Source organism: Mus pahari, chromosome 6 (assembly GCF_900095145.1).
Source record: "Mus pahari chromosome 6, PAHARI_EIJ_v1.1, whole genome shotgun sequence".
Classification (NCBI taxonomy): Eukaryota; Metazoa; Chordata; class Mammalia; order Rodentia; family Muridae; genus Mus; species Mus pahari.
In genome coordinates, this window is record NC_034595.1 from 94,087,552 (window position 1) to 94,107,883 (window position 20,332).

Genomic DNA, 20,332 nt, shown 5'->3' on the forward strand with positions numbered 1-20,332 from the left:
GAGAAGAAGAAGAAGAAGAAGAAGAAGAAGAAGAAGAAGAAGAAGAAGAAGAAGAAGAAGAAGAAGAAGAAGAAGAAGAAGAAGAAGAAGAAGAAGATCCTTTCGTAAAATAAAAGGTTCTATGTAAATGTGCCATGTGCTATATATGTCTACCTCTGAATACTCCAGGGACAGAGAAACTACTTTCTGACGTGCAGAGAGGAATCTAAGACTGTTCTTTGCAGCTTTTGGAGTATGTTTTATGGTGTACCTGTGTCATTCATAAATGACACAGAAAGTCAAGGTCTTAGATACAAGGTAAAATGCCCTGAACAAAAATTACAAAACACAGATGTGCCATTTACCACCAAAGACAAAGGGGCAGCTTCACACTACACACACATGCAAACAACAGTCTACCCAGAAAAGTCATTTTCTCTTTAACGAAAATATTTAACTTTTAAAGATCACATTTAAATGACAGTTTTAATTTTAACCCATCAGATCCCGTGAGAACAGGGAGTGGGCTTGAAACTCTCTTACCTCCCACATGTATACATTATTCCTAACCTGGGATCTCTTCTTCTTATCACCAACAAATGGCCCAAACTTTTTCCCTTTTAAAATTGGTTTAGTGGCCCAGACACCTAGAAAATAAAACCAGTATTTTTATAATGTAATGTGGTTATTTTAAATATCGAAAGCATTAATGTCATTCAGTTTTACAAAACAATTAAAAAGCTAGGTTGCTTAGCAGCAAAGTAACTGAATTAATAAGTTCAATCAAATCAACTAAAGTCCTCCAGGGGATTCTGAGTTTCCTTCTGTATGCCCCTCGATATCTTCTCAATAGTCTAAAGAAACTGCATTGATTACAACTTTTTAAAAGTCTATATTAACCTTCATATGTAAAGTAGAAATATTTTCATATGTAGTACAATCATAAACACTTGAAAATTAACATAAGAGAAAAATGTGAATGGAATAAAACTACAAATCACTCAAACTCTTCACTCTATCTTTCTACAGACCTCAAACTGTCCTTACTAAACAAATGTTGTTCTTATAATTCTCGTTTAATGGTTACGACTTGGGTTTTATAAATAAATACTTTTGAAGTTGATTTGCCTAATTACAGTGGAAACATAGTTTCCATTCATTAGCTTTGTAAAACATCGGTTGTTCATGAGACATCTTGTCTTGCAGAGTTTCAGAGTCAGCATACATGCTAACCTATGGCATCTCTAGGACTACTTCTATCTCCTATTTACCTGTCATAAAACCTATCAGAAAGTACAGCAAATCAATGAAGACTCAGTCAGTAGAACGGCAGGATCCCTGCAGTCAACAGAATAACACATTCTGTACAGAACAGGAGGTGGAGGCTAGTCCTGCTATGTGTGGCTAGGACATACACACTCCACTCCCACCAAAAGTCAGCTAGGAACTGCATCTATAAACACTAACAATCAGTTAAACTGTGAGACAGCCACTTCTGTTCAGACAGAACAATATAAGAACCCCAGTTCTCAGTAAGCAAAGTTCCAATGAGAATTAGAAAACATGCAAGTCAAATTCACAACACTCATCAGAAGAACATCTAGCTGGGCGTGGTGGCGCACGCCTTTAATCCCAGCACCTAGGCGGCAGAGGCAGGCAGATTTCTGAGTTTGAGGCCAGCCTGGTCTACAAAGTGAGTTCCAGGACAGCCAGGACTATACAGAGAAACCCTGTCTCGAAAAAACAAAACAAACAAACAAAAAAAAAAACATCTAAATGACAAAAGGATAGAAGCATGATCTATTCAGGTGTGTGTTCTTACAAGATCTTTACAACTTACTCTTAGTGTTGTATCTAAAACTTACATCACAGACACAAAAATCAAACACAAACAAGCTTATATACTCAACAAGAAATTCTAGCCAGCTTATATCATTCATTCAAATACCCACAAAGGGTCCTTAAATAGAAATGGTGAGGCAATGGGTAAGGCAGACTATCAGTAACAGGAACAGATGTAAAGTCAACTGAAAAGTAAGATAAATGTGTCTCAAGGCTGGGTGAAATCAGAGGAAACCACCCACTCTGTAGGATGAGGCCCATGGAGATGTAGAGGAGGGCACACTGGAACACAGAACCCAGGACCGAATATGCAAGTGGAAGCTGGTTTCGTTTCTATAACCCATGTCTACCCTGGATTCTTAGGTAGAAAGGGCACACACACCACATAATCTTTTAAGCGAGGATCAAGGTTTCCCTTTTTTGGCATAATGCCTAGCTAGATCATGATCCCTGGTCCTCCAGAAAGCAGTCCACTCTTTGCTGCCCGACTCCTACAACAATAGTACTCACCAATCCGAGTCTTGTCGACCGCAGATGGTGAAAGTCTTACTTCCTCTGGGAGTCCTCGAAGCACGTGTTCAGGTACCTCAGCCAGAGTCTCGGTGGCTGCCACAGACTCAGTGTTCTGCAAGGCAAACAGCAGAAGGGTCATAGCAAAAGGAAGAAAACCAGCCGTGCTTTTTGTTTTGCTTTGCATTGCTCTGACTGAACCTGGAGTGCACAAAGCAGACGGGGACAGGTCTGGAGCTGCTGTGTCGCTTGCTGAGCTTAGTAATGAAACACTAGCAACCTGCGAGCCAGGGTCTAGTCTGCTCCAGCCACCTGTATCCGGTTTCAAAATATGTAAGTCCCCAGCTCTGCACTGCTCTCTAACAGTGCTCCCAAAAAACTGGGCAGCAGAGCACAGCTTCCACCTGTTACTAAATCAAAGGCTACCAGCAATACACTACAACCCTAAAAGAATAATTTTGCCACACTCCATGAAGGCCATTTGACCCATCAGATGCTGCCTCCCTCCTGTATCCCTCCAGCCACCTGAGCAGGTTGGACATTCCATAGAGTGACAGCTCACTGTCAGCCCTCACTTCAAGAGGGACTTTCCAAGGAGCAATAGTTAGCCACTGTGTATAGGCCACTGGACAGCAAAGACCACAATAGCTCAGAGTTGACAGGAAATAGAGAATTATGTCTCAAAACTTAGCTGAAATTCATCAGAGTCTTAAGAAATAAGATTAGTATTAAATGTTTGTATAAGGAATAAGGATACTGGTATCAGCAAGGAAAACCAGGATGTAGCTTTTAGAATCATTTCCAAATCAAACTGAAAACTAAAGACTAACTTTCCTACAGCAATGAAGCATTTTTAAATTTTGTTTGTTTTTCAAGACAGGGGTTTCTCTGTATAGGTCAGAGTATCCTGGAATTCACTATGTAAAACAAGTTGGCCCCAAACTCAGAGATCCACCTGTCTCTTCAAGTGCTGGGATTAAAGGCATGTGTCACCACTGCTGGGCTGGAAGCACTTGTAACTCTTATTATGTGTATGCCAGGCTTGGTGGAACATGCCTTTAATCCAGCACTGGGTGACAGAGGCAGGAGTATCACTGTGAGGTCAAGACCAGACTGTTCTACATATCAAGTTCCGATAGACAGAAACATAGAACAGAAACAGCTTGTCTCAAAAACAGTAACAAAATGTTAGGCGCCAAACCAAAACAAACAAACACATACCAAACCAAACTGAACAAACAAACAAAGAAAAACAGGCCACCCAAACTCAAAACCGCCTGAGTTTCAAAATTAAAACAAAAAAATTTTCAATTCCAACAATTCCAGTCATCACGGGCTATACCCTGGCTGACTTGGAGTCAGAAAGCCCACGAAGGCGTCTATAGACATGTCACCCTGGGGCAAGGCCGAGCTACCAGTGTGCTTGCTTCAGAAGCATGAATACTTTCTTCTGCTATGACTTACATCCTTTTCCCAACAAAACCTCCAACAAACTTTCTAAAAATAGAAGCTTCAAATTGCCCCCAGAAAATAGCCTCCTGTGCTTCTCATTAGCTAAAAATACCAATAAACTTAACAGACATTTCTCACTTCTATATATGCGATTCCCATTTTAAAATGTTTTAATACAGCAGCTAGATATTTGGAAAAATGAATAAGCTTTTTCTGCCAAAAAGGGAAAAGTACTGCCCTGATAATATCCTATGGCACCAATAAACAGAATAATACCAATAAATATTAGCCAGAATTATGAGTGTGTGTGTAGGGCTGGCCACTTAGAATAATCAGTGAGGGCCTTCTTCCCTTTCCTCAGCTGTAGCTTACCTATCCTCCCCAAGAGGTAGCCCAGACAGACAGACAGACAGACAGACACACACACACACACACACACACACACACACACACACACGCCCTTCTAGAAAACTGAGGCTTAGAAAAGTGACGTAACTGACTCTGTACACTAGTTTAACTTTCCACAGTCGCTGTGGGTTTCCATTAAGATTCACTGGAATTATCCGAGAGCCTCTGCCCCTCAATTTCCAGACTCATGGGAATAGCAGCAGGAGGTACCCAAGGCAAGGATGATCCTCCATAAGAAGTGTGTGGCTTCAATGGAGACATGTACTAAAACTCCTGAAACACCTGTAAATATAAAAGACCTCAGCAGAGCTGCTGGGGGAGGGGGCAGGTAGAGAGGAGCTGTTTGTGGGTCAACCGCTTATCTAGGGTGTGTCTTATGTTTTGGTTTGTTTGCTTATGGTCTTGCTAAGTAGCCTTGACCCAAGATCGTCCCACCTCAGCCATTGATTTACTGGGATGAGGAAGATGAGACGCCACAACTAGACTCAACCACGATTTCAGTGTGGGCTCATCTTTCTAGTAGAAGCTCTTTTTTCTGTTCATTGTACTTGTCTTCAGTGAAAATAAGATGCAACTAAACTCACAGCAGAACACTCTAGAAACTGTGAGCCATGGCTTCCCCCTCCCATCTGGCTAATTGCTGAAACATCTCCATGGCTGCAAACTGCTCAACACATTCTTAGAAAAGCAAAGGCTTGAGAAGTAGAAGGCAGGCTCAATTCAACTACCCCCTCTTTCCCTATTTTTCTTTTAAAGTTCTTAGGCAATTTTTCATAACAACTTGTATAGCTATGTATTGGATTGTAAATCCCTGTGAGACTGTAGCAGATACACTGTGTCTCTCATTCCCACTGTTGGAGAGTTGAAATAGTTGTTGCATTTACACAGCTGAATAAATATATGATTCTCTATAAAATGACTAATGTAACCTCCTCCTCCTCCTCCTCCTCCTCCTCCTCCTTCTTTTTCATCTTCTTCTGTGGTTGGAGAGACAGCTGTGAGAGCTATGAAACGAACTCTTATATTTTTGGTTTTGTTTTGTTTTTAAAGATTTATTTACTTTATTTACTTTATATATATATATGAGTACACTGCAGCTACCTTCAAACACACCAGAAGAGGGCATTAGATCTCATTATAGATGGTTGTGGGCCACCATGTTGCTGAGAATTGAACTCAGGACCTCTGGAAGAGCAGTCAGTGCTCTTAACCATTGAGTCATCTCTCCAACCTCCAAATGTAACATTTTTTAAAAAATATTTGTGCTGGGCAGTGGTGGTGCACACCTTTAATCCCAGCACTCAGGAGACAAAGGTAGGCAGATCTCTATGAGCTGGAGGCCAGCCTGGCCTACAGACAGAGCTCCAAAACAACCAGGGCTAAACGAAGAAACTTTCTCCAAAAACCAAAACAAAACCAAGCCCAACCAAACTCTGTGTGTGTGTGTGTGTGTGTGTGTGTGTATGGTTGTCTACATGTATACAAATGCACCTCATGTGTGCTTTGTGAACAGAGGTCAGAAGAAGCCAGATGCCTTGGAACCAGAGTTACAGACAGTTGTGAGCTGCCATGTGTGTGCTGGGAATCAAACCCAGATCATCCCCAAAAGCAGCTCTTAACTGCTCATCCACCTCTCCATCACCGTCGTCCGACCTCTCTTAAGACAGACAGACTTGAACTAGCAGGGTCATCTCTCAGAATAGTTTTCAATGTATGTCAGAATGCCTTGTCTTGGATTTGTAATAGATAACCCATAGGGCTGATACAGTTGCCCCCCAGCTGGTCCAGGATCAGGACTTATCCCACTCTCAACCACACATCTGTAGAAGAACAGAGGACATGAGAGAGACAGCCAGAGGTGAGGCTGGAGAACTGCATCCCCGAGCATTGAGTTAAAGGCAGAGGAGGCAAACACAGAATGATGTGCTCAGCAAGCCACCCACTGCTTCCTTAGACTCGCAGGCCTAAAGTGTCTGTCTGTCCTTGCTGTTGCTGAAGATAGGCATGTCCCTGCTTTGGGGTTTAATGATGTCTATGTTCTAGATGGAAGATGTTACCAGATTTTTCTTTCTGCTTTCCTATAATAAGGACTCACTCCAAAGATGCCAATTGGATCAGCAAGCCTGAAGTTTAATGTGGTAAGTTAAGTGAGTTACTGAGTCTTAACTAATTCACTAATATTTGTCAATCTGATGCTCTCAACTTTCTACTCCCTCAAACCAAAGAGAGCCAGTTGTCCCCAACTGATGGTCACAGGTCTCCCTTCTTCATTCAGTCATTAACAAATCCTTCCATGCTGGCATAGTGCTGAGTGGGAAGGAAACAATGGTGAATTAACACCTGCCAACCTCCTGCTCATGAAGCCATCTATGGGGAACCTCTGTCCCCACTCCCTCACACACACACACACACACACACACACACACACACACACACACTTTAAAATGTGATGTTCCAGGTCTGACCTTACTGGAAACTGTGAAGAACGATGTTTTTTCCTGCCATCTGTCCCTCGGCCCAGGTAACTTACTCATTGATGGGGGTCTGAGGGAAGACAAGATTTACTTTTCCAGCAGGGCGTGGTGGCGCACACCTTTAATCCCAGCACTCAGGAGGCAGAGGCAGGCAGATTTCTGAGTTTGAGGCCAGTCTGGACTACAAAGTAAGTTCCAGGCAGTCAGGGCTACACAGAGAAACCCTGTCTGGAAAAAAAAAAAGAGAGAGAGAGAGAGAGAGAGATTCACTTTTCCCTCTGAGTCAAGATACGTGCTCAGTGCTTTATGAATGTTTCTTCATTTAATTATCACAACGACATACAGGCAGTTAACTCAACAGAGTGTTTGGAGGTGATCAGACACTACTCCAGGACCATCCAAGCACCGAAGAATGCCTCACCCACTCACCCACCCACCCACTCACCCACCCACCCACTCACCCCCTCACCCACCCACCCACTCACCCACCCACTCACTCATTCGCTGTGTTAGAACAACCTATAAGAGGTGTATTTCTATCAAGGGCAGCAAACAAAGTCTACAGACACATTGTCAGATGGAGTCTGCTTGGTCTCCTGTGTGCTTTACAGACAAAAAAGAGAAACAAACAAAAATCCCACAATTCTGTTGGGGGGATAAAAAGGTTGCCATCTTGCCCTGGCCTGTGACAAACAGCAGGCATAGCCTCTGTGTTCTTCCTCCTCTGGAGCAAGGAGTCTATCACAAGGCAGGTTTTCATGCTGCTTCTCCTAAGCCTCCATCCTTCCAGCCAGCCAGTGTCTTCTTCATCTTTCCAAGGTCAGTTTGAATCCCTGCTTATTCATAAAGAGAAACAACTCACTGTGACTACTCCTTTTCTGAGTTTCCATCACTTTTCTATCATCTACACACAGGACAGGACGCACGGGCCATGGAGAAGCTGTCAGCAGCACAACCCAGGAGGTTACTGTACCAGAACAAGCAAAGGTCTGAGTTCACATCCACTATAAGATAAGTGATTAGAAGGTGATAGAGGGCAGCAAGACAGCTCAACAGGGAAAGCTCTTGTCATGCAAACACGCCCTGAGTTCAAACCCCAGACTCTACAGTGGAAAGAAGTCAGACTCCTCAGAGTTATCCTCCAGCTACCTATTGCACACTACCTCCCCAAGCACACAGGACACATCTACACATAATAACAATAAAGATTTTAAGTCAACAACAAGGTACTAGAAAGCAGAACCACAATGTAGCTGCTACTGGCTGAAGTAGCAGCAATAATTTACAGTGTTCCCACTTCCCAGGCAGCAGCCCAGAGGCTTCGTTTACTAACCCATTTACCATGACTGTAACCACTGGCCTATCCTTAACCATCAGGATGCAAGCTAAAACCAAGAGGTCAGCCAGGTCACAGAGGGAGTGATGCTCAGAGCTGAGCATGGGGAATGAATCAAGGACCATAAAGCTAAGGCAAAGTCAAACAGCCCTAAGTCTTGTCTACCATAATCCATGCCCAAACAACACAAAATAAGCAAAGTCTTCCAATTATTTAAAGAAATACAATCCAAGTTGTTTTTTTTCCAATTTTCAGATAATCTAATCATTTCATTTAAAAAAAGAATCACACCCATGTTTATAAAAATTATTATATATCTAGTAGAATACTGGATTTAAAAGGAGATTTAAGTGCCATTATTAGAATACAAATTTCTTAAGATAATATTTATTGAGATCTAAATCGTAACAACTAGGAGTACCTTATGGAAGTCTTTTTAAATCTGAAAATTTAAATTTGTATCTATAATTATGAACATTTCTTTGCTACATAATTAGCATATGCTGAAACAGTCTATTTTTAGGGTTAGAAAAAAAGGAAGAAGATAATGAAAATGAAATCGAGAAGTCCCCACAGTGTTAACCACCTGGTAGAACCATACCTTTGAACAGAGTTGGCCAAACTCAGTCTTTAAAAAATAAAAAAATAAAAAAAAATAAACCTCTGCAAAGGAAATGCAGCCACAACGCAGCAACAACCCAGATGGATGACCAAGTCATAGGAAGATAAACACAGGATGCACTCCGTGGGACTGCATAGCTATGACACTAGAGAACAGGACAGTGTGCCACTCAGCAGAGACACAAAGTTTGTCAGCAGCTGCCTCTTGTGAAGGACTAATCAGCAAGGGAAGCCTGGCACACGGAAATGTCCCATAGCCAGCAAATGGCCATATCTCCTTGAGTGCAGATGTGTGTCAAATGGGTATGCCATGGGGCACACAAATCACACCTCAGGGGTGAAAAATCTAGAAAAAAACTGGCCTAGGAGTCTCATTTAATATCAACTTTAAATTTAAGCTCAGAGATAAACAGCTGAGGTAAAACAAGATACTTAGAAAAGAGAAAAGCAGAAACAACATACAACTACAATGGCAAGCTAAGGCAAACAAGAAAGAGATTAACTAACAGCAGAAAAACAGTAACACAGAGGGAAGAGTTCAGCAGCCCTACATCTTAACAAGAACAAAAATAATGGGAAAATACTTAAAACACGAAACAGGAAAGAAACCATGAACCAGTGTCAAACTGTAAAAGTACCACGACTGGAATAAACGCAGTGTCTATAGTATTAAAAAAGAAAGGAAAAGAAAACCCAAGTATGTTCATTTAACACCTCTTTGCAGAAAACACTAAGCTGGGCTGGAGCTGGCTCAGTGTCAAAGCACTTACTACTCAACCTCAAGGACCAGGGTCTGCATGCTAACGTCCCCAGCAGGAGGCTCAGAAGTATCTGTAGCTCCAGCTGCAAGGCCTCCAAGGGCATCTACATACAGACACATGCACACACATATAAACAGGATAAATATTTTTAAATGTAAGAAACTAAGATAAAGTTTTAAATACTTTCTATTTACAGATAGAAAGGTCAACTTACAAATACATGAAAATCTAGCTGACCTCATAATTAATAATCCTAAATGGTAATCATTAAATCAAAATGAACCTTTAAGTCATCGGACTTAAAGAACAGGAATATCAGTATAACAGAACAGAAAATATGTCATTTTAATTAATATTTATTAACACAATTCAAACATTCCTTTACTCAGAACTGTCCCAAACTCCCCCATCCCTCAAGCAAACTCTCCTCTGATCTTTAACAAGGCCCATGAAACTGACCTTGTACCTCTTTGCCTGGCTCCATGTGGCCTCAGGGCCAGCCTCTCCTCCCCATCACACTCTCTTCACACTCTCTGCCAGCTGACAGCTGTTACTGGTGAAATGGTTGTTACAGAAGGTTGCATCCACCATTTCACATGAGCAATATGGACTAATGGCTCTGATTTTTAAAAATATAATAAGGACTGGGCATGGTGGTACACATCATTAATCCCACCATTTGGGAGGCAGAGGCAGAGGATCTCTGTGAGTTCAAGACCGGCCTGGTCTACTATACAGTAAGTTCTAGGACAGCCAAGGCTATGTAGAGAGACTTTTTGCCCCCTGCCAAAAACAAAAACAAAAAACAAAAAACACCCAGAAGACAAAAATATAAATGAATATTCATATATAATAAGCAAATTTTACTGGCCTTTCATGAGAAGAAATATAAATAAGCAATTCCACTTCTACACTTTACCCATTTGCAATAAAATATAATAAAATACAGCCCTGCCCTTTGTTCACTGTGCGTCAGTCTGCCCATTACTTCCTTTCCTATATTGTTGTGCACTTGAATGCTGGCTAAGTCCCACCTTGGTTCTGAGATCAGCCCTCCTGCTTCCTCACAGCACTTTCACTAGCCTCTGGAAACTGCCTTGCCTGCTTCTCTGAGCATCAAGACTGCAGAGCCTCATCCACTTGGTTCACTGCAGTGTCCATGACATGCTGGGAGCGGTTCTGTGCATGGGAACAACTAAACACCCAGGACAGCCGAGATACGAGAACTGCAGATGGCCTACAACAGTGCTCACAAGCTTCTTTCGTTGCTTTACTGTTCGTTAAAACTAGCACAGAAAGCAAAACTTCCCTGCTACTGGTTAATGGCAGTAACACAGCAAGTCACTGTTTAGAACAGAGAGCTGTTGTGACTATAGTTCCTATAATGCCAGAAAGTTGCAAATATTAATAACAATTTGAGCTATGAAAAGATTCCAGGGGGAAAACTATGTAACTCAGGAAATGAGTTATAAAGGTAGTCACAGTAAATCCTCATAGCTGCCCTCGAATACTTTGGTTTTTCTCTGCTACCAGAAAACTGATGGGATCACACCCCACCACCACATTAATTTTAAATGACATATGCCAACATGAGTGTGGCCAATTAATGTCACATATTAAGACCAAGCATCCACGATCCCTTGTTCCTGTGTAACTACAATAAGACAGCACCACAACAATCCACAGAGTATGCAGCAAAGACCAGGAAATAAGCTGGGGCTGTGTTAAGCCACTGAGCTGGGCAGCTGTTTGCCACTGCAAAACTGAGTATACCTGGGCTGTACAGTGTGAGAAGCTTTATACATCTGACAGGCTGCTGACTGCAAAGCTCCTTTTTTTCACCCTGGAATGACCACCTCTTGGTCCTAAAGTCTTCTGTCACAAAGTGGGAATTCTAATGCCTGCATTTCATAGGTTGTTTTCAAGAGGAATGTATATATATATTCTTTTTTAGTTTGTTTGTTTGTTTTTTGTTTTCTGAGACAGGGTTTCTCTGTATAGCCTTGGCTGTCCTGGAACTCACTCTGTAGATATATTCATATTCTTAACAAAGAGCTTGGCAACTGTGCTAAGAACTCAACAGATACAAAATGGAATTAAACTGTAGCATATCTAAGCTAGGCTACTTTGAGCCTATTTACATTGTGTCACTAAATAACCTAGGAAACAGGAAAATATCACAGAGATGATCTCTAATTTACAATAGTCTAAGATACAAAAGAAAAAAGTTGTAATTGCTTTGGCTTTACTGTGAGTTTAGTAGGATGTAATCGCATTGTAAGTCTAGGAGCAACTGTATTGGGTTAGTGTGGAATGCTAATGAGGAAACAAAGGATAGCTATGACCTAAAAACAGAGAAAATACAACATGAGGGCAAAGGTGACTCTGACTGCCAGCTAGGCACAGCAGTGAGGAGGAACAAGGACTCACCTGCAGAGCAAACTATGCTCCCCCTAGGGAGGAAAGAGACAGCAAGTGAGTGGGTACTGAAGGAGAAATGGGAGAGAAAGAACAATAAAGAACTATGTTCTGGGGGTGTATGGAGCCCCCAGAAATGGCTGCAGAGGGAGAGCCTAGCAAGCTACCTCTTGAGGAGGAACTGGGAACACAGCCACACAGAAGAGCGGTGTGTACAACATGGGCAGGCCTTGAGTGCTACCGCCCCTCGCAGAGGGTTCTCATAAACAACATGGCCCGACCCAGATCATCCTGTGCCTCAACTGGCTCATTCATGGGAAAGAAAAGTCTGTGCTAGTGTCTCAGAGACCTCAGCCATCCCAGGACAGCTCTGACTGCTGAGACGCAACAGAGAGATGCTAATCACTTCCTGGAGAGAAAATCCCACCCAACCATAGAATAACTTCGGGATTTTAATTATAAGTTAGTCTTGCTCAAGTTCAAACTTTTTTCTACCTAAATTGCGTCATGTAGTTATTCAGAAATTTTTAGTACAATTTGACTGGCAATAGGAGTGATGAGTGCAGGAACAAAACTATAAACCACTCTGAATTTTTTTGATTACAAGAGCAATTGTAGATGAACGTAATGTTCCAGTTTAATAAAGAAATTTAACTGAAAGTACTAAAAGTTTTAGTCAGAAAAAGCTGAATATAGTTAAACTAAAACGTTCCTTGTCGTCAGACCGTTTCAGCCCCACACAAGTCAGGTGTGCTGGCCGTGAGTGCTCCCTTACTTTCCTCCTGACTCTTGGCGCCTGGCATCAGAGGAAGCCCCGCACAAATCTAAGATTAAGACTTGTCTAAAGTAACATGAGATTGCTAAAGAGCCAAAAACTGAAATGGTTATTATTACGCCTCTTTTGAAATAGCATGCACACTTTTTGTTTGACACAACTGGGATGTATGTTAAAGCAGAAGCATAAAGTATCAGAAAATAATAAAGTCTAAACACACTTGAATCTTACAGACTCAGTAGGACATGAGAACCGATGCACAATTAAGCCTAAGCTTACCGTCAGCTCCTCAGATAAATGAACACAGACCACCACACCAAGAACAAAGTCTGCATTCAAATTTCACTTTGGGAAGTCACCATCACTCCCCTGAGAATTGACTCCTCTAACAAGCCCCAGACTGCAGAAAAGCCAAAGCTGATGACCAGGTTCACATTAAGAATCAATCTTAAGTTAGGAAAATAAATGAAATGCATACATAAATATACCTCTGATGGATGGTCCCCCAAAATACATTCTGTTTTTTTCTAACCCCTCACCATTTCAAATATAAGCTGCCTTCAAAAGCATGTCAGTAAATCTTCAACTATTACTGTAATGGAGACCATGTGCCCATGTGCTCGCCAGATTCGTGTTTATGAGGTATAGTCCTGTGTATTAAAATAAACTTATCATTGATAATGAAAGCAATGAAAAGAAATCAAAATGACCCACTCCAACAATTCCATCTCTCAATGCAACATGGGACAGAATTTATTAAACTTCATCACCTCATGAAATTATACTTGTGCTTTCTAGTTAGAAACACCTGGAAATGATTTTTTTAAGTATCTGAAGTTTCAATTGATAAGATATAAAATGTTTTCAAGTCTTAAATGGTTTAAGCTATGAAGTAAAAGAAATTACATACTTTATATTTTTGTTTTTCACATCTTTTAAAAAATCGGCTTATAAAAAATTTTAGGATAATGTTTCTGACATCCATATTGGATTTTTTTGTTTGTTTGTTTGGTTGGTTGGTTGGTTTTGTTTTTTGAGACAGGGTCTCTCTATTCAGTAGCTCTGGTTGTCCTGGAACTAGCTCTATATACCAGGCTAGCCTCAAATTCACAGAGACCTACCTGCCTCTACCTCCCAAATGCTGGGATTAAAGGCATGCCTACAAAAACTTTTAGGAGATTGTTTCTGACATCCATGCCTGTAACTATGCGAATGAGACAAAAAATAAGAAAATTGCTCTAGAATGCATTAATATCACATAGGTAATACCACGAGGTTACAGAAATATCCCATAGCAGAATAGTTTAATCTCCTGGTAAACACACATCCTCCTGCAAGAGAAAACATCTTCTACTTCAGTATCTGTATTCTGTACTTTTTTATACAAAGAACTTTCAAGAACAAGATACTTGAAAGTTTGTTTGAGCAGTAGTGTCTCTAAAATTGATTTTTAATCTCAGTAAATTACAAAATAAAAAGTTCAGAGAACAAAAGATTGATATGTACCAAACAAACAAACAAACAAACAAACAAAACACAAAAACCCTAATTCTGAGTGTGACAAAAGAGGAGTTAACAAAGGAAATCTGAGCTAAAGTTCCTAAGTTAGCCTCCCTCGGGATCCAAAGAAACACCAGCACACATCAAGCAATGCACACACTACACCACACACAACTCACACTGTGGAAGCAAAGGCAGAGGGGTAATAGCACTGTTAGGAAACAATAGCAAACATCCAGGAGGAACAAATGAAGGAGTGTAGGAACGAATGAAGGAGGGGTAACAGCGCTGTTAGGAAACAATAGCAAACATCCAGGAGGAACGAATGAAGGAGTGTGCCTGGGTTGCTATCTTTAAAAATCAATAGCTTGCCTAACATCTAGGTCATGAATTTGTATAAATTTTTATTTTAAACTCACCTGATGCATTTTCAATTCCTGTTGTGTTCTGTAAAGATACACACAACAAAGAACCTTCTTTGATTACATGAGCCCTAAAAAGAAAAACAGACAGTTGTAATATTCACCTGCCTATAAGTTTACAGTGATTTAAAACCACATATGGACTATAGAATGTGCTTCAAGGGCTATTCATAATCCATGCCAGTTACCCTCAGTCCGCACTGACAACTGACTTCTCAGACTCATTACAGCAATAAGTAAGTACCCTCCTCACTAAACCGTACTAGGATTCCGCTGTGCTCTATAATCGAAGCAGTATTATCAGACTGACATATTTCTGATTAAGAATTATATCACTCCGTAGGAGAAATAAATTAGCCGTGTTAATAGTCAGAGACACAAAGCCTGAAGGAGGGAGTAAGTGGTGAGCAATGAAGATAACCTTCTTTTGCTTTCAGTATTTGCTACATGCAAACACAATTAGACTCCACTACTCTGTTTTTCAAGCTCCTGAAGCAGTAAGGTGGATTGATTAAAAAGAGCCACATGGAATTCTCTTCAAAGGGAAGAATAAAAAGCAGACAGTACCATGCAAAGGCTTTTTTTTAAGGTCTGGAAAGAGCTACAATTATATCTCTAAAGTGTTACATTTGACATAGACATGACAACAAAAGTTCTTGTAAATACATATGGCATACAGTCATATACCTCATAACAATAAGGCAGTCAACCACCGACCACATGTACAGTGAGCATCCTAGGGGATTGTTTTGTTGTCCCGTGGGAAGCACTGGTCTCAGCAATGGCGCACCAGTGCACACTGACACTCAGAAACAAAACTGCCCGACGATACGCTGCCAGAGCATTCCCTCAAGTGTGTGTCACTGTACCCATTTCTAAATAATAAGCTACTAGAAAGGTGTGGTATCACATTGTGATTCCAGCACCTAGAGACAGTAAGACTCAGAGTTTAAGGTCAGCCTGAGCTATGTAGCACTGCTATCTTTAAAGTCAATGCAGGGCTGGAGAGATGGCTCAGTGGTTAAAAGCACTGACTACTCTCCCAGAGGACCTGGGTTAGATTCCTAGCAACCACATGGTGGCTCACAACCATGTATAATGGTAATGTCCTCTTCTGGCACACAGGTACACACGCAGAAAAAACATATATATATATATATATATATATATATATATATATATATATATATATTATATATTTTTTAAAGTTGATACAGACAGTTGTTTCTATATAATGTATGTCATTATAGGCATGATGGTTCATGCCTGTAATCCCAGCATTTAAAAAGTTAAATCAGGAGGTCAAGGTTACCCTGAGTTACATGAGACAGCATCCAAAATATAAAAATAAATTAATTATGAATTTAAAAAATAAATTAAAAAATATAAAGCTACAACATATGTTTCAAGTGAATTTATGATTCTTATATACAAATTATAACTATTCAGTAGACTCTCCAGTGTAGCATGGTAAATGTCTCCAGTAAGCACATATAAACATACCATGAACTCTTCCCTGTCTAATTACATTACTTCCTTGATCTACGAGACAGCGCCTACATGGTAACAGTCCGATGTGACTATAATAGCACACAGGGCGTGTGATGTAATGATACACACTTTAGACAGGAAGAAGAAGGAGGAGTGCTTTGATGAGCTATATTCTTAGCTAGTTCTAAGGGAAGTTGTCTTTCTGTTCTTTCCTTGAGCTGTTGAGAACCATGATGGATGGCTTTTAACAAGCAAGGTATTATATTTAAATCTGGACATGCTCATGTGAACTAATTTTTATGTTTATTGTGCCCAAGGGATGTATTCCACAGCATGCCATCTTGTTACATGGGTCAGTTCTGGTTGAGGCAATATAAACTTAGTATATTCAATAGATAAAATATGAAGGTAACTTGAGCATCTTTCTCATAGATATTCAATATGACCTTCCCTAGGATATGTATAATACAGTAAACACAACTGCCCCTATAGCCTAAGATGTAATCTGTTATCCTATTTGAATGTGGCTCTGGGGTATGAAGAAGTCCTAAGGCCCATGGTCTCTTAGATATGCATACCTGACCCCCACACAATGGTCACTGGCTACTATCAGTTCCTCTAGGACTGTGTGACATCCTAGGCTCCAGTTTTCTGTTATCTTCTTCAAGCTTTTACATATGAGTTTATAAATTCTGCCATGAGAACTTCTTTGAAAAATGAGAAAAAAAACTATAACCAACTACAGTATTTTGTTGAGAGATATTTGGAAGGTAAGACACCTGTGCCACTTTCCTTAGTGTCACTTTTCATTCTCCTAAGACTCACCAGCATCACTGTAACTATCACAAATGAAGCTTCTTCCAGGGACAGCAGGCCTGTGCCATCTTCACATGCTTCCTTTGTTCTGAGGGAAGCACCGGCATCTTCAGCTTCAGGCAGACTGAGAAAACCAGGCCGTTGTGTACAAACCTGCTTCTTGGTATTAGTTAATTGTGTGATGCTGCTGTTTGATTTTGTTTGGGTTTGTGCTGCTGTATTCTAACAGATTTACTGGGCTATTCCCATATCATGTGACTGACTCCATTGAAATGTACAGTTCAAGAGTATTTGTGGACTGAGAGATGATGGCTCATTTGTTGCTCTTGCAAAGGATTCAGGTTCCATTCCCTATACCTAAAAGTGGCTCACAACCTTCTATAACTCCAGATCTAAGAAATTCAACACCCTCTTCTGACCTCTGTAGGCAACCAGACATGCACATACACATACATGTGTATATGTACATAGACATACATTCAGGCAAAACACTCATCCACATAAAATGAAATAAATAAATCTTTTTTCCTTTATTATTTTATTTACATTTCAAATGCTATCCCAAAAATTCCCTATACCCTCCCCCCGCCCTGCTCCCCTACCCACCCACTCCCACTTCTTGGCCCTGGCATTCCCCTGTACTGGGACATATAAAGTTTGCATAGCCTAGGGGCCTCTCTTCCCAATGATGGACAACTAGGCCATCTTCTGCTACATATGCAGCTAGAGACATGAGCTCTGGGGGTACTGGTTAGTTCATATTGGTGTTCCATCTATAGGGTTGCAGACCCCTTCAGTACCATGGGATCTTTCTCTAGCTCCTCCATTGGGGACCCTGTGCCCCATCCTATAGATGACTATGAGCATCCACTTCTGTATTTGCCAGGCACTGGCATAGCCTCATAGGAGATGGGTATATCAGGGTCCCTTCAGCAAAATCTTGCTGGCATATGCAATGGTGTCTGGGTTTGGCGGCTGATGATGGGGAGGATCCCCAGGTGGGGTAGTCTCCAGATAGTCCATCCTTTCGTCTTAGCTCCAAACTTTGTCTCTGAAACTCCTTTCATGGGTATTGTGTTCCCTATTCTAAGGAGGAATGAAGTATCCACACATTGGTCTTCCTTCTTCTTGGTTTTCCTGTGTTTTGCAAATTGTATCTTGGGTATTCTACGTTTCTGGGCTAATATCCACTTATCAGTGAGTGCATATCTAGTGACTTCTTTTGTGATTGGGTTACCTCACTAAAGATGATATCCTCCAGATATATCCATTTGCCCAAGAATTTCATAAATTTATCGTTTTTAATAGCTGAGTAGTACTCCATTGTGTAAATGTACCACATTTTCTGTATCCATTCCTCTGTTGAGGGACATCTGGGTTCTTTCCAGCTTCTGGCTATTATAAATAGGGTTGCTATGAACATAGTGGAACATGTGTCCTTATTACCAGTTGGGACATCTTCTGGGTATATGCCCAGGAGAGGTATTGCTGGATCTTCCGGTAAAACTATATCCAATTTTCTGAGGAACCGCCAGACTGATTTCCAGAGTGGTTATACAAGCTTGCAATCCCACCAGCAATGGAGGAGTGTTCCTCTTTCTCAACATCCTCACCAGCATCTGCTGTCACCTGAATTTTTGATCTTAGCCATTCTTACAGGTGTGAGATGAGATCTCAAGGTTGTTTTGATTCCCTGATGATTAAGGATGTTGAACATTTTTTCAGGTGATTCTCAGCCATTCGGTATTCCTCAATTGAGAACTCTGTTTAGCTCTGTACCCCATTTTTTAATGGGGTTATTTGAAATAAATCTCTTTTTTAAAGATTTAGTTTATGTATATGAATACACTGTAGCTCTCTTCAGACATACCAGAAGAGGGCATTGGATCCCATTACAAATGGTTGTGAGCCACCATGTGGTTGCTGGAAATTGAACTCAGGACCTCTGGAAGAGCAGTTAGTGCTCTTAACCACTGAGCCATAAATCTTAAAGAAAGTATTTGCCATACTTATAGAGTTGTGCAACTATTACCACAATCCACAGATGTTTTTGTCAACACACAACTGCAGCATCAGCAACAACTAACATACTTCCTGTGATATATAGTTATCAGTTCTGAACATTGCACTTTGTCAAGAGAAACCATGGCAATGAATGACCTTAATGGGCTTTATTTTACATTCCAGAAATTAGACAGCACTTGGTTCCATACAAGAGGGTAAGTGGGCCACAAACAGGAAGATCCCTGACCTCTAGAGAAGGGGCCCGCAATGAGCAAATCCAGAAAGTACCTGAAATGTGGAGAAAGTGCTATGCAGTAAAGCAAAGAGAGGTCTGGATGGCACTCTCTGCCTGTCTCCACACAGCCGTCCGCGGCCAATCCAACAAGCTGCTCGAGAGACAGGAAGAAGAGCTGAGAGCTGAGAAGGTGTGGGAAGAAAGAGGAAGAGCGCCAGAGACGCCAGAATATGAGCTCGAATTCTACACCAAGGTGGACACTGCTTGCAGAATGGCAGTGTCGGGCAAAGACAGTGCAGAGTGCTGGTATGGCACGGTGAAAAAGAAAGAAGTGACTGGGTCCTGGATACGTTTACCAACTAGAGCCTGTACCTTTAGCTGCCTGGTTAGAGATGAGTTAGGAAAGAAAAGGCAATGGAGATAAACCTAGGGTCCCCACATTCCCAGAAGGGAGAATGTGACTGCTGCTTCCAGGGGTGCTGCCCTCCCCTGTGTCTGGGTTGCAGTTGGTTTCCCCTCTTTATTTCACATTTGTCTTCTTTCCTTTCCTTACCCTTTGTAGTTGTAAACCCTCAGGCACAATTCAAATAGTAGAATTATCTGCTATCTGACACTGGACAGATAAAACAGTACAGTGTTTAAAACATTTCATTTTTTTGATGCATTAGCTTAATAAATGGCAACTTTTTCTAATAAAAAAAAAGCCTACTGTGTATTATGAGCTGGTACACAATGAAGAACAGTCTAAGACTTCCCATACCTCCCCCTCCATGTCCAAACAAAAAACCATTCATCATTTCTTGTTGGAGAAAATAAGGATCTTAACCTTTAATTTTTTCTTTCTTTTTTTTTTATAAATTTATTTATTTGTTTGTTTAATCATTTATTTATTTTTGGTTTTTCAAGACAGAGTTAGTCCTGGCTGTCCTGGAGCTCACTTTGTAGAGCCTCAAACCGAAATGTGCCTGCCCCTGCCTCCCAAGTGCCTGGGCTAAATGTGTGCACCACTACACCACACCACTGGCTTACACTTTCACACCTCACCTTTTTTTAAAATAAAGCTTTCACTTTTTTGTTTTGGTTTTGGTTTTTCGAGACAGGGTTTCTCTGTGTAGCCCTGGCTGTCCTCAAACTCAGAAATCTGCCTGCCTCTGCCTCCCAAATAATGGGATTAAAGGCATGCGCCACCATTGCCTGGCTCACTTTAAAAAAAAAAAAATTGTTTTTTCTTTATTTAATGAGTACACTATAGTTGTCTTCAAACACACCAGAACAAGGTATTGGATCC

At 40.9% G+C, this 20,332-nt stretch overlaps 1 protein-coding gene across 3 annotated transcripts in view; it reads right to left on the bottom strand.

Annotated features, from left to right (window-relative positions):
* The window catches only part of Prdm2 (PR/SET domain 2), a 101,185-nt gene that overhangs the window by 64,175 nt on the left and 16,678 nt on the right, over positions 1-20,332 (bottom strand). For all 3 annotated transcript variants that reach the window (XM_029539588.1, XM_021199780.2, XM_029539589.1), the window contains exons 2-4: positions 14,496-14,569; positions 2,332-2,446; positions 523-626 (exon numbers count right to left, since the gene is read on the bottom strand). In XM_029539588.1, coding sequence (XP_029395448.1) covers positions 523-626; positions 2,332-2,446; positions 14,496-14,504 — 228 coding nt within the window. In that variant the 5' untranslated portion in view covers positions 14,505-14,569. The remainder of the gene's footprint in view (positions 1-522; positions 627-2,331; positions 2,447-14,495; positions 14,570-20,332) is intronic.